We start from the raw sequence: 14,771 nt of genomic DNA on the forward strand, positions 1-14,771 counted from the left end.
TCGCAGGACTTTAATACTTGGGGGACGAAACTAAACCCTCCTGTGTATCTTTCTCCCCCCTCCCCATCCGGGCGTCCTCCCTCCTTTCCTTCTTTATTTTTACAGGAGGTTTTCGAATGGGAAGAGACAAAAGTATCCAGAAAAGGAGTCCTGTCGATAAGCAACCGAATGCTTCAGTTAATCTAACAGATTCGAACCGTAGGGAGCCGCAGGCTCTTCAAGTGGGGGCTGCAGCTGGAAAGCAGTTTCCGGGGCTTCAGGTTCTCGGTCAAGTGTTTGCAAATCGGTGTTGCTATCCTGATAAGCGAGGTGTACTTGCAGCAAACTTTCTTCAAGAGTTGGAGAATGCGGGTGCTTGCTCCTCTCCCTTAGGCAAAGGTGACGTTTTGGATCTTAATTCTGGAAGGTTGAAAAGCAATTCTAAATTGTTACTTTCTGCAATTCATGTTTCTCTTCTGATTTGCGGTCTGGCAGTTTGGAGGGAAGTGTTCAAACGCGGTCAGTTTAAAATTCTTAACAAAAGAAGTTGGAAATCTTTTGAAGTTAAAAAATAGGAAGGGTAAGTTCGTGGAATCCAAAAGACGTTTTGTTTTCATTGTATAAAACTAGTTTTTAAGTACACCACGATAAAAAAATATATGTGTGTGTATACATACATATATATGTTTTATATTTTACCTGTGATATTTGCCCACCGATCACCAAAATGCTTTTGACTGCAGGATTAGAACCTACATAGTAAATTAATTAGATATGTATAGACATTTCTTTTTCTTGTTTCAGTGTCTCAGTTTAAAATGGTGAATTACTCTTATGATGAAGATCTTGAAGAGCTCTGTCCGGTGTGCGGAGATAAAGTGTCTGGATACCATTATGGGCTCCTCACCTGTGAAAGCTGCAAGGTTTGCTTACACATTGTTACCTGATAAATAAAGTGTTCAAATCCAAAATAAACCATTGGCTTACTTTCTAAAGCTAAATTGAGGCTGTCTTTTTTAGACTCAATTAAAAATGAGAGAAAGAGTCCTAGGGAGATGATTCTTGGAAATATGTGTTTGATTTAATTCCAAAGGCAAAAAAATTTATGCTGTTTAGAAAACTTTGCCAGTCTCATGGCTTTAAAATATTTTATTGTGGGACAGTGATGTGTCTGTAGAAAGACTTCTATTTCTAACAGTCCTAAATATTGATTTTGCTTGACTTATATATATTTAAAGCATCGTTGTTCTTGAGAAGGAACATGACAAAGTATTTCCCAAATATATTTTAACTTCAGAGTAGTCTGTGCTGCAAGTCTAAACATTTTTTATCCACAGATAAAAGTCTAAATTCTCAACTGCATGATTTCATCCTGATTTATTCCAAAAACAATTTTTAAGATTTTTTTGAAATTTATATCATAAAGGATAAGAAACCACATCTTAGTCTATAGTAGAATGGCTTTCATAAATAAGTTATATGACCTATTTAAATGCAAGAAGTTTTAATATCTGAAGTGTACTAATTTGTTCCTACTAGTATCAGCCATACATTAAGAATTTGTCGTAGTCCTAGTCAATTTGATACCCCTGCTATTTTTCAACATTTTTTAAAGTAGAAAGCTTGGTACAAATACTTAAACCACTGCCAGGAAAATCCCTTCATTCTCTATAACAAAGTAAGATTGTTCCACTTTATGGCTAGTAGGATAAACATAAAGAATATAGAGTGTACCATCCTGGTAAAGCTGTTATTATATTATAAAGCTACAAAATTTGTTTTTGATGAATTCTTCTGGGTGAAATATAAGAAAAACACACTGCTAAAATTCAGCTCTCTGCTATACATTTTTTCTATTAGTTTCACCTTCCTTTTTTTTTTTTTACAGAGTTCCCCAACTTAAATGTATTCCAATGGAATTATGAACATTTTCCCATTTTACTCTTTAAATCCTCTTGCTCTTGACAGTGTAGTGCTGACATTTGTAAAAAAAAAAAAAAAATCTGGAGTGTTTTGCTATTTAGTTTTTCCAATGGTATTTTATAATAATTAGCCACTAAAATCTATCAGACTGCTTACTAATGGTGCAGATCTCCATGAGACCTTATCTGGAATATGAGGTTAATAAGAAAACAGATTTTTAAAAAATTACTGGTCTGTATAGAATGTATTTTTCTCTGTCTGTTGAGATGAAATGGGATATATCCAGATCTTCCCAAGACTTGATGTAATTGTAGGAATATAAGGCTAGTGCCAGAAAACTCTCCACTTTGGCCCAGCACTGTTTTGGAGGGTCGATCTTGTTAAAAAGTAAAACAAACCACAGAACCACGGAAGGGCTCATTGGTTCAATGAAAAGATTTATTGGTGATTTCCTTAAAATGAAACAATGGAAGAGACGGGTGTTAGATTTATACTATGCCTCACTATTTTCTCTGTCTTATAGGGGTTTTTTAAACGAACAGTCCAAAATAATAAAAGGTACACATGTATAGAAAACCAGAACTGCCAAATTGATAAAACACAGAGAAAGCGTTGTCCTTACTGTCGATTTCAAAAATGTCTAAGTGTTGGAATGAAGCTAGAAGGTAAGTTTCTTCTAAAGACTACTACTCCCTGTTAAAACTCTCCAAGGACATAAGATTTAAAATAACATTGCACTTACAATATGGTAACGTTGTTTTCCTAGTCTTCTAACACCATGGACAATGATGTAAGATCTTTCTATGTTTTGTCAGCTGAACAGTCTGAGTCTCATTTAAACACTGGTGAAATCTATTAGTAATGAATTTAAAGATCAGAGTTTCCCTCCCCCGATCCCAACTTTTTTTTTTTTAAGTTTTAGTCTGGGGAGCAGATGCACTTGACACTAAAGAGGCCGGGTGAGATTAAAACAGGACTGTTATTCAAATGAGAACAAGTTTTAAAATGTGCAAAAGTTAAAAAAAATATTGTAAGTTTTCAAATCAGGATAACTTAGTAAAAGTCTGATTTTAATCTTCTAAACTGTTTAATTGTCAAAATTGTTACTATTACTATCATGACTCCTGAGCAAGAGTTAAAGCCTTTAACTGTGAAATGGAGGTGATCATACAGAGCATCATGTTTGATAGTACAGGAAAGCACATTCCTTTTTTTTTTTGTAAGATACTGACGAAGTCTGCAAAATGAAGGTGGAAAGTAAGAAACGTGAAAAAATGATGAACTATTAAATCAGTAGCATTGGTTTGACAGGAACAAGAGGAAGGTTCCCCAAAAGCCATGTTAAACTTTATGTGGAAAGAGTAGACCCTGGTACTTACAATGTACAGATTGGCCAGGAGTAAAGTTAATGTGTGACCACTGTAAATAATTTGTAGTTCATGGACTTTTATGGTGTGTTGCTATTTTCCGTCTTCAGCCTACTGACTTTCCACAGATTGACTAGAGTGCAAAGAAAGTGATAATAAGACGTGCCGGTCACTGCTCTGTTCCAGACACAAGAATGCATTTTATTTGATTAGTGAGGCACAGGCTACTTTTGTGGCGCTCACACATAACACTTGATAGAAATATTCAAAAGATTTCAAATAAATCTTCTGACTTGCTAACAGACTCCTTCCTAGTAGAAGTAGCCACTTTGGTTATCATGAGAACTGTTAGCTCTGTATTGTTTTCCAGAAGAGATTGAGGAAAAAGACATGCTCGTTAATTTCTTTATTACCAATCACTTTATTATTTTCCAGACCACAAAATATTGTGGAATGGTGAGACTCAAAAGATAAAATGTCAAAAATGAAATGTTGTGATTTCATATGATATCATTTGGTTTCTTTCTTTTTTTAATGAAAGGAGAAAGTTGCATTTCTTTACCTTAAAAAGTGTGCTTTCTTAACTGTAAGTCACTTGTGGGGCATAGCCCTACTTAACAGTGGTGTGAAACAGTTGAATATTCAATAAATTATCACCCAGATGACAAACTCTCTGTTATCTTGTGCAATAGTCTGGATACCTCGCCTTCACAATAAATTTTTAATGCTATACTAATCCTAAGATAAAAAGCTCAAAAACTTAACCTCCAGCAATTTCAACATGTCAGAAGCTGTCAGAGGTCACTGGTTTCGGTCTAATTGCCATTGGCCACTGTGGGCTTGGAGAGAACTGCTCACTCACTTATTAGACATGGTCCCAGACTCCACACAGCACGGTGATGGTGGACTGTCTTGACAGCTTCTGAAATGAATTTGCTTTAATTATGTCCAGTTCTGCTTAAATTAAAAACAATACCTGCTGGTTATCTGCTGTGTGCTCATCAAGTGCAGGTGAAAATGATTTTCCAGGAAGAGCATGTACCCAGTCCTTTTGCAGCAAATTAGTCAAAATGACTTTGAGGGAGGAAGATGTTCTAAAGGAACATATTCACAATTTAATCCAGAAATGGGTTATTTGATTTTTTAGTTTTCCCTCTTAGCAGTTTCAGTTTCTGCAAAGAGAATTCTGACATAACAGGCATCATAGAAACTAATGCTTTTTCTTAGCAATCTGAAGTTTCCCCGTGTGTAGCAAAAATTATGAAATCTTATCAGTCTACCCAAGGGTTAATAGTAATAGGTCCCTATGTATCCAAAATATTTTTTTGATGACAAACACTTTAGCGGAGAGAATTCATAAATAAGGATGACATGGTTTTGGGGGGAGTCTTTGTGAGGTATGGTGTGAAAACAACCGCACATACAACACTTCTCAACAATTTTCAGCATTTCTAGATATCTGGAGATTTAGAGAATGCTAATAATTTCCATCTTATTTATACCCTTACTCCTTTTTTTTATTTCCCCTCAGCGGTAAGAGCCGACCGAATGCGAGGAGGAAGGAATAAATTTGGGCCAATGTACAAGAGAGACAGGGCCCTAAAGCAACAGAAAAAAGCCCTCATCCGAGCCAATGGACTTAAGCTAGAAGCCATGTCTCAGGTGATCCAAGCAATGCCCTCTGAGCTCACCATCTCTTCTGCAATTCAGAACATCCATTCTGCCTCCAAAGGCCTACCTCTGAACCATGCTGCCTTGCCTCCCACAGACTATGACCGAAGTCCCTTTGTAACCTCCCCCATTAGCATGACAATGCCACCTCATGGCAGCCTGCAAGGTTACCAAACATACAGTCACTTTCCTAGCCGGGCCATCAAGTCTGAGTATCCAGACCCCTACACCAGCTCACCGGAGTCGATCATGGGCTATTCCTATGTGGATAGTTACCAGACAAGCTCCCCGGCAAGCATCCCACATCTGATACTGGAACTTCTGAAGTGTGAGCCAGATGAGCCTCAAGTCCAGGCCAAAATCATGGCCTATTTGCAGCAAGAGCAAGCTAACCGAAGCAAGCACGAAAAGCTGAGCACGTTTGGGCTTATGTGCAAAATGGCTGATCAAACGCTCTTCTCCATTGTTGAGTGGGCCAGGAGTAGTATCTTCTTCAGAGAACTTAAGGTATGTCATCAGCGATTACAATTTACACCCTTTTCAGGAGAGAACTAACTCTTCCTCATTAATATATATTCATGGTGCTGAAAATACGTGTTCTTCTTTGTATGATTTACAGTAGAAGAATCTTATGACCTTGATTTCAGGACTATCATAGCTTAAGTTTATGGGGCTTTTATTCTATGTAGCTCTTAGTTTAGGGGGATGGCATTTCATGTAACCTATAGGAAATTTGGTGGGGTTTTTTCCTGGAATAGTACAATGTCTTTACTTATTCTAATTCAGATGGTTTATGGCTAGAAAATTTAAGTCCATATGAACCAGCACCTAGTAAACTTCTTAAACATTATGAAGTAAAAAGCTATAGTATATTGATGCCAACTTAAAAGAAAAAATACCAACATTTAGTTGTGTTTATACCCTAAAGAGTGAAAATGACACCACTGGTCAGTAGTATCAAATGGGTATTTACTACATGTTTACCTTGACATTAGGTTGGTAAAGCCTTTGTTTTTGGAGCAGATTCCAATAGGATGTTTACTGTCATTGGTTGGGGACTGGGCAGATGGTGAGTGCCAGTCTCTTTGGCTCGGGTTTTAGTTCTCATAATCTATGCCTGTCTTTGATTTTAATGGATTGCTACATTGTAAACACAGTACTTGTTTGTATAAGGATCTCTGTTTAACTACATAATTATTTTATTTCCTGAAACTTAAGACTGAATTAATATGGGAAAGTGCGATAGAAGTTTGGAATCTAAGAGTACCCACCAGAGCACACATGGTAGTCCGTGGTTTCATTCTCTGTTCTAAGAACAAAAGTGAATCCTGGATTTGATTTCTCAGTCTCTTTGTTACAAAATCAATTTCTTCCTTTTACTGTCATGGGAATAGATGTGGCTGCTAGATATCGGTGGCTTCTGATCACCTAGGACTTTTGGAAGAGATTTAAAACTCTTTGGGAGAAGGATGGTACAAAGCAGACCTTTAATGTAAACGGTGGCTGTTAAAAACTGTCTATGTAAACGGCCTAGGGATTGGACGCTGTGTGCAAATGGAGGATAGTGCTTTTCATAGCAGATGTCTTAAGCGCTGTGATTTGTAGAGGGAAACAAAAAAGGTGTCTGAACAGATCCAAATAACTTAGTAGAATACTACCACCATGCTGTTAAGATTGTCCACATATCCAGCTCTTTACTCTCTTGTCCTTTTTCTTTCCATTTAAAGATGGCTTGAAGGAGGAGATAGATACTAGGCTGCAGAGACAACAAGCCGAAAGAATTGAGTTTACCCTGTCAGGCCAGATGTTTTCTGAGTATGTAACCACTTGGTGATAAAGCGTTTTTCATTAAAAACAAAAATAAACAAAGGAAACTTCCTGGTGTTCTTACATTCACAACTTTGTCCTTAAGTCGACAGTTAAGGTGTTTGAAATGAAAATGAAAATGACAATTTTAGGTAACACTGCAAGTCTAAGAAATGTAAAAGCGAGGAAACCAAAACTGACTTTTGCAGGCAGATGGACCCACTTTGGGTTATAGCTTTGCTACATAGTAACTCTGTTTTGGTAGGCAGATGTCAATGTCTGAGCCTTAGTTTTGTCATCTGTAAACTTGTACATGTGCCGTTTATGGTGCAGGGGGTTTAGAGGGAATGGCAATATTTTCATTGAAGAGGTTTTGCATGGAGTAAGTGAGACTATATGGGCAGAACGGTACTGGGAGCCTGGCATATAGTTTATGCTCAATAAGTGTAGTTTAAAATTGTTACTATGGTGGTTTTATGATAAGTGTGTGGAGGTTTACCTAAAATACTGTCTCATATTCAGCATGAAAACATGCATTTGTGCTTTCTTTCTAATTTGACATTGGGAAACAATGTTACCACATATGTTAGAAAGTAGTATAATTATATAATACTCAGTCATAACTACTACTAATTAAAGACGTAATATTTGCCTGACAGGAAGTTGGGTGTAAGATGAATGCAAAGTTAAGTAAGATAAAATATTTCCTCTCAAAGATTTTATGATAAGCAATTTCATAAATGTCTATTAAAAAAAGAAAGGAGGCTGAAGTTGTAGTGTCCAAATCCTCAGGGAAAGAAATTGTGCGTGCATTTACATGTCAGAAAGAAAGCATTATGAAAGGAATATGGCCAGCCACAGGTAGGACCTGAAGAGTGCTAGGAAGGCACTCTTCCTCTATAAATTTCTCTTTTCCTCGCCCTGCAGCTAAATTCTACATGCTTCTTTTATAGGGTGTGAGGTTTCATATTTGGTTAAAATATAAATACCTTTGGGAATGGAGTTATATTAAAGCATCATCAGTCATTTATACTGTTGTTTAATGCACTTATCAGTCTTTCATGAGAAGATGCTGCGAAAAAAGGAAAGGGCAAGAAAGTACAAACATTGGTGGTGGCGCTCCCAGGAAAGGAAGACAAACTTGACCCATTTTCCCGGTTCACCTTGGGCTGACATGGAAAAGTGATTTAATAGAAGTGTTTTTCAGAGAACAAAAAGTAGAATTCAGAATAACTGAGGGGCAGTTTAAATATAGAGTTGGAAGGTAACTATTCACATTTGGAAGAATTCCTTTTCCTTTCATTTACAAATTTACTTCGTCACAAATACTGTAAGTTGTCAGGAGGCCACATTGAATGAAACGTGTGCATTGTGGTGTATTTCTGCACACAAAATCTATTTATTTATCTTAAAGTTTATTTATTTTGAGAGAGAGACAGAGAGCGAGACAGCACACACAGTGGGGGAGGGGCAGAGAAGGAGAGACAGAATCCCAAGCCTGGCTTTTTACCATCAGCACAGAGCCCAAAGCAGGGCCCGAACCCATAAACTGTGAGATCATGACTTGAGCTGAGATCAGGAGTCAGACAGTTAACTGACTGAGCCATTCTGGTGCCCCTAGAAATACAAGTTTTTAAACTATGACTTGTAGTAAGAATGTGTTTTACATTGGAACTTGGTGTACCAAAACCAATTTCTCTCTCTCTCTCTCTCTCTCTCTCTCTCTCTCTCACACACACACACACACACACACACACACACACACAGAACAAACCAAAGTTTTCACGAGACATTACACGACCTTCTCCATGCCATGCACTCTGATATTTTCTATTCTATTCTGCTTTAGTCCAATTTACTTCATGCTTTTAAAAATTTCTGGTCATCACTCACTGAATTGATTACGTGACCCACTAATGAGGCATGACCTGCAGTTCAAGAACCACTGCTCGGGGGATGATTTTGTGGGCCATGCACTGGGCATTGCCTACCTGGCATTGCTAAGAACAAGTCCTGAAAAAGCCTCTGGGTTCCCCTGGTACGGCCTCCAAGACGTCCCTGAAACTTATACTTTCCTCATAAAGATTTTATGATAAGACAGCTTCATAAATATCTATTTTAAAAAAGGCCACTGAAGCTGTAGTTTGCGAAACCCTATCTTCCTGCAAAAGTTGTGATTTTTTTAAATACCATTTGGGAAGATGAATGCTCCCCTTTAAACCTTTGTTTTTTTCTTGTTAATTTCACAGCAAATTACCCATCAAGTGATATACTAATAGGGCAGATTGCTTATATCTCTGCGACCCCAAGATGAAAAGTCACTTATTTGTTCCCAGAAAGTAATAAGATAATAAGGCAGTTTTGGAAATGACCCCTTGCTTCGTCTCCCAGGACGAGTTACAGTCTCTACCATGTATAAAAGGAGGGAATAGAGATTTGATTTGTTTACTACTTAAGAGAACAGAAAGGCCAGAGGAGATTTGGTGGGTTCTGCTTTTCTACATGTCTACAAGGTGCAAAAGAGATGTTCTGGTTCCTATTCGAAATATCGTAATGAGAAAGAGGAAGTTACAACTCCCAACTCATAGTTAATGAAATGGGACATAAACAGCAACAGGAAAAAAAAATCTGTGCGCTCATAGAAGCCGTGCAGTTCCAGAGCTGGAAGATGATTAGGGAAGAAGGATGGAGGACACATAAATGAGCTGTTTGGGTTTTCTGTACACTTATAAGGGACAGTTCTAATTCTAATCCAAGATACTGGTGTGAGAAAGATAAAATTAATATTACAAAATTAGTAGCTTTCAATCTTTAAAAAAAAATTTTTTATGTATTTATTTTGAGACAGATCCAGAGCAAGCAGGGGAGGGGCAGAGAGAGAGGGAGACACAGAATCCGAAGCAGTCTCCAGGCTCCGAGCTCTCAGCACAGAGCCTGATGCGGGGCTTGAACTCACAAACTGTGAGATCATGACCTGAGCTGAAGTTGGATGCTCAACCGACTGAGCCACCCAGGTGCCCCATTAGTAGCTTTTAAAAACAGCACAAACCAGATTTTCCAGAGTTTGAAGATCATTTGACATACCTCCTGCTTTTACGTATGAAGAAACTGAGGCAGGAACAGAATTATGACTTAATCAGATGATACAGTCAGAACTGGGACTGGCAGGTTCTGGTTCAGAAAAGCAGTACTTTGTACAGTCTCCCTCCCTACCCCCAACACACACACACATAAACAGACGGTGTAACCTTTGACTCTGAAAACACAAGCCTTGCCAGTGAAGCTAAAGCAAATCTCTAGGTTATCAGAAGTCCATCACTACCGTCCAATTACTAAATCACTAATAATCAGTAAGACAGATTTTCTCTGAGCCCAGACAACCCCCTGGGAGCAAATGAGTCACTTTAGAAAGCTACAATAATTCTTTCAGGCCACTGGGGTATCGTTCAGTAGAGTGGATCTACCCGCTAGCACTTCTGAGCCCTGAAAGCGTGTCCGGAGCATTCTTTAATACTTTACCCTCTACACAGAGTGTACTGCGCACGAGAATCTGGTTCAGCAACCACAAATGGGTGGTGTTCAGCAGTTAGAAGGGCTAACACAGTCATATCTTGTGTTCTCCTCGATGCCAGGCATATTCAGCATGGGTTACTTTTTATGTATGTTTGTGAAAATATGCAGAAAGAGAATACAAGGTTGGAATCAGGTGATAAATGAGCTGCTAATTATAAAATTATAAGCAGTATTTTCTGAGGAAATATCTTAAATCCTGTGCACCTTCTATATTTAAACCAAATCAATCTTATAATGGCTGATACTCTTGACTTTTTTCCTAGTGTTTTTTGAAATTAAGAGCAAATTCAAGACCTCCTCATGCTGCTGAAAAGACCTGTCTTTATGAGTCAAGAAGACTGTACGTTTTCTTTGTTATTTTTCTCTCATCTGGGTCTTAAATATCTCACAAACAGAAGAGCAGTGAGAAAATAATTCCCACTTTGTTGAACAACTAATGAATCTGGAGGATCTATTTGATCTTCTAATGAGACCAGATGTCTTAAGAGGATTCTGGGAATGGATATATAAGAACTTCCCCTCAATGAATGATTCTGATACATGTAGGAATAAAAAAAAAAAATCTAAATTAATCCTGACTGAAACACATAACTAGCGCTTCTGTGGAAAATAGGTCTCAGAGACTCAGGGAGTTTGTGCCAAAGGAATTCAGCCATGCTGAAGTCAGTTTCTAAGTGCAGTTTTGTCTAAAGGCTAGAGTAGGATTAAACCTTCCTTTTTCTCTGGTCTATGACAGAAGTTTTCTGAGCAGAGTTTTATTTATTTATTTTGAACATTCTAGATCCTTTTTCCCAAGCCTTCATTCATGTTTCCTAACCAATACAGGTTTATACTCTGAGATTTCACTGGATCTGCCCCAATTTTAAGTTATGTTCTTTAGGGCGCCTGGGTGGCTCAGTCCGTTAAGTGTCCAACTTTGGCTCAGGTCATGATCTCACAGTTCGTGGGTTCAAGCCCCGCGTTGGGCTCTGTGCTGACAGCTAGCTCAGAGCCTGGAGCCTGCTTCGGATCCTGTGTCTCCTTCTCTTTCTGACCCTCCCCTGCTCGCACTGTCTCTCTCTGTCTCTCAAAAATAAATAAAAGACATTAAAAAAATTTTAAGTTAAGTTCTTTAGTAAGCTTACTTAGCCCTTTTCTGTATGCGTATGGGTGGGGGTGGGAAGGGTAGAGAAAGCCCCTGCATAGGGTCTTTCCGTATTCACCTGCTGTCCAATCCCAGCATCTAGCTCTCAACCGCTCCTAATGGCTTCCCAGACTTTCAGTTAGCCACTTCACGCACTTGTCTTTTCTTTCTTCTGGATGCCGAGTGGTGACTCCTGGAAGGTGAGGATATGCAGGAAACAAACTTCAAAGTGTTTCCCACTGAAGAGGAGAGAGTTTTTTTCTATCTGAAGGAGAATTAAAACATTTAGCCACATTTACTCATCAAAATATGTTAGAATAAAAGGTATACAAGGAAATGAGGAAACTAGTTTTTCTTCGACCAGAGGTGGGCATGGAAGTTTTCTTCTGACCTTGTGAATTTGGAGAGAATATTGGAGTTGTTGGCGGATTTGACTTGATGGTCTCTCAGGTCTCTTCAGGTGTCAGACATCTGCTTCCATGATTTCTTCCAGATAGACCTTAGAAGGGAAGCCTCGGATTTATTTGGTTGATGGTGTTAAATTTATAATATTCTAACCTTACTTGCTTATACCCGTGCAACTATTATCAGTTAAGGAAATCATTACTTCAATCTTCTTCCTCACTATCAAGTGGATGAAACCCCCTTCTCAGTAAATACCTATTATTCCTATAGCTAGTTCTTTGGTGGGCAGCTGAAAACATCCACCTGATTGCAAAAACATGCATTCTTTACCTTCTTGGTTCTTTACAAGGGTGTTATGAAAGTACACCAGGCACCCTGAAACTGCCATGTGTTAGTTCTTTTTATTAAGGTATAATTCATATTCCCTAAACTCACTCTGTAGTATACAGTCAAATATAAATCACTTCCCCAAATTCTCCTGTGCTCTTTCGTACTCAAGGCCTCTCTCTACCCAGCTCCTGTCAATCCTTGTTTTGTTCTCAGTTTGTAGTTCCTTTTTTTTTTTTTTTAAAGTGAGCTCTACACCCAACATGGGGCTCAAACTCACAACTTTGAGATCAAGAGTAGGATGTTCTATTGACTGAGCCAGCCAGGTGCCTCAGTTTGTAGTTTCTTCTTAAAGTTTATTTATTAATTTATTTTGAGAAAGAGAGAGAGAGAGAGAGAGAGAAAATGAATGAGCCAGGGAGGGGGAGGGGGCGGGGGGGGGGGCGTGGACAGGATCTGAATCAGGATCTGTGCTGAGAGCAGACAGCCTGAACTCAGGCTCAAACTAATAAACTGCGAGATCATGACCTGAGCCAATGTCTGATGCTTAACTGACTGAGCCACCCAGGCACCCGTGCACTTACTTTTTAGAAGTATTAACTTCGCTTTATTCTGTGAGTATACATTTAGAACTGCAGACTCAATTCATACTCTAACTTCCTGAAGCTTGATTTCAATATGGTCGTTTCCATGCAAACATATCCTCCACGGGAAGGCAGGGTATTTGGTAGTGTTAATAGTGATGATCATAGCTTCATACTGGGTTTGCTTGTTCACACACCGATAAGCTTCCTGTTCCTATTAATCTATTTGTTATCTACTAGAATCATGGGGAGAGCATGAGAATAGCCAACCACACCCAAGAAATCCATGTTAAACTGGCTTGGCCATTGTCAGGTGTCTGAAAATGAACAATGAGAATAGGAAGAAAACCAATATATTCCTTGCTGTGCTCAAGGTCAGATGAGGAAGGGGAAGAGAAGTCCCTTTTATTGGGTGCTCATTATTTGCCTGCTATAGTACTGGGTGCTTTCAGGCCATTTTCTGGTTTGAGCCTTAGAAAACCGTCTGAAGTGAGCATAGTATAAAGGTCTCCCTTTGGTGAGAGAGTCTGAGTAAAGACTTGGACCATTGCCATTACCTAACATGTTCTTTCCAGAAGATATATCCATACATCTCTTCTCATGCTTGCGGTCATAACGGCCCATAGAGACACTGAGTTAATTGAATAGTAAAAATCTGCTACCTTCTTTTTTAACCAACCAATCCTTTTAGTCAACTAATCTGTTAGTACCAGCAAGGTACTTGAATCAGTTTAGTTTCCAGACAGCAGGCATGACAAAGATGGGAAAAAAACAAAGACATGGGAAAACCTTGGGAGGTAGTTTACATCTAAGGTGTGGGGTAACATTAACAGGTGAGAGTTTAGAGAAGACTCAAGGTCATTGAAAAACACCTCCAGTTTTTCTTGACTACAAAGTTTGGACAATGGATGATAATAAGAGCTGTCCTTTGTTGGGCTTTACTATGAGTCAGACAATTGATACACTTTATATGTGTAAAGAGTGATAACACTTTACATGTGTTATCTCATTTAACACTAAATAACCCCTGTGCAGTAAGCATTATTCTCTGTGTGCAGATGATACTAAGACCTAGAGACATCTATTGACTTGCCCCAAGTCATGTAATTAATAGCAGTAATGCTGTCATTAAAACAAAATGTATACGGAAGTCTTTGGTAAACTGTACTTTATAATCGATGCCATTATCACTGTGCCCATATCTGTATACTACAATAGGTCTTAAAGGACCTCTGTTACCCTTAACCTGCTTTATCTTAAATTGGCCCAAGGATATGTAAATTCTGTATTTTTTTAATGAGAAGAGGACCTTGTAGGAATGGAAAGTACTGAACAATTCACTAAGTTAGCATCAAAAAGGGGTCGTGGTTGCCTCTGGTTGAAGAGTCCCACTCCAGAGCCTCTAAGCCCTCCTATGTGAAACCCAATGGTAACTGGAGGGGGCTCAGAACGAAGCAGTGACAGGCTAGAGCTGTGTTGTGCTCCCAGTCTGGGACACCTGGTAGACTTTCCCCACTCCCCAGTGCCTCCATTGTCCCAACTCCTGCTGCATAATTACTAGAAGCACTTTGGTTAGTTTGTCTGCTTAGAAGCAGTTACCTACCTGTTTGCGGAGAATAATTATGGTCCCTGCATACTGCATTACTTGCACTCGCCCAGCCCGGCACACGGATTGCTCACAGATCTTATGGAAAGTCTACATGTTAGCTCCTCGGTGTTGGGGAGGTGGAGCTCTCTTAGTCCCTGAGCCCCCTGGATCCCTCTCTGCACGCCGTATCTGCTGTCCTACAAAAGTCAGGTAACAGATAAGAGCACTCTGAAAACATGACTCATGTGTGACACCCCTTAACACACTTTTGAAGGGCTTTGCCCTCTGAACTTATGAGGTAAAATAGGTCGTTTTATTTTCCAAGATAAGTGAAGAATGACTTTGCTCTGACTTATTCTTCTACAGCTTGAGAAGTAGAACATACAAATCTTTGAGGGCTCAACATCCATTTGCAGAATGGCTGC

General features: G+C 38.9%; 1 protein-coding gene across 1 annotated transcript in view; it reads left to right on the forward strand.

Annotated features, from left to right (window-relative positions):
* Positions 1–783: 783 nt before the first annotated feature.
* The window catches only part of NR5A2 (nuclear receptor subfamily 5 group A member 2), a 115,086-nt gene continuing 101,098 nt past the window's right edge, over positions 784–14,771 (forward strand). The window contains exons 1-3 of the mRNA XM_029933136.1: positions 784–902; positions 2,426–2,567; positions 4,801–5,447. Coding sequence (XP_029788996.1) covers positions 798–902; positions 2,426–2,567; positions 4,801–5,447 — 894 coding nt within the window. The 5' untranslated portion in view covers positions 784–797. The remainder of the gene's footprint in view (positions 903–2,425; positions 2,568–4,800; positions 5,448–14,771) is intronic.

Source organism: Suricata suricatta, chromosome 3 (genome assembly GCF_006229205.1).
Source record: "Suricata suricatta isolate VVHF042 chromosome 3, meerkat_22Aug2017_6uvM2_HiC, whole genome shotgun sequence".
NCBI lineage: Eukaryota > Metazoa > Chordata > Mammalia > Carnivora > Herpestidae > Suricata > Suricata suricatta.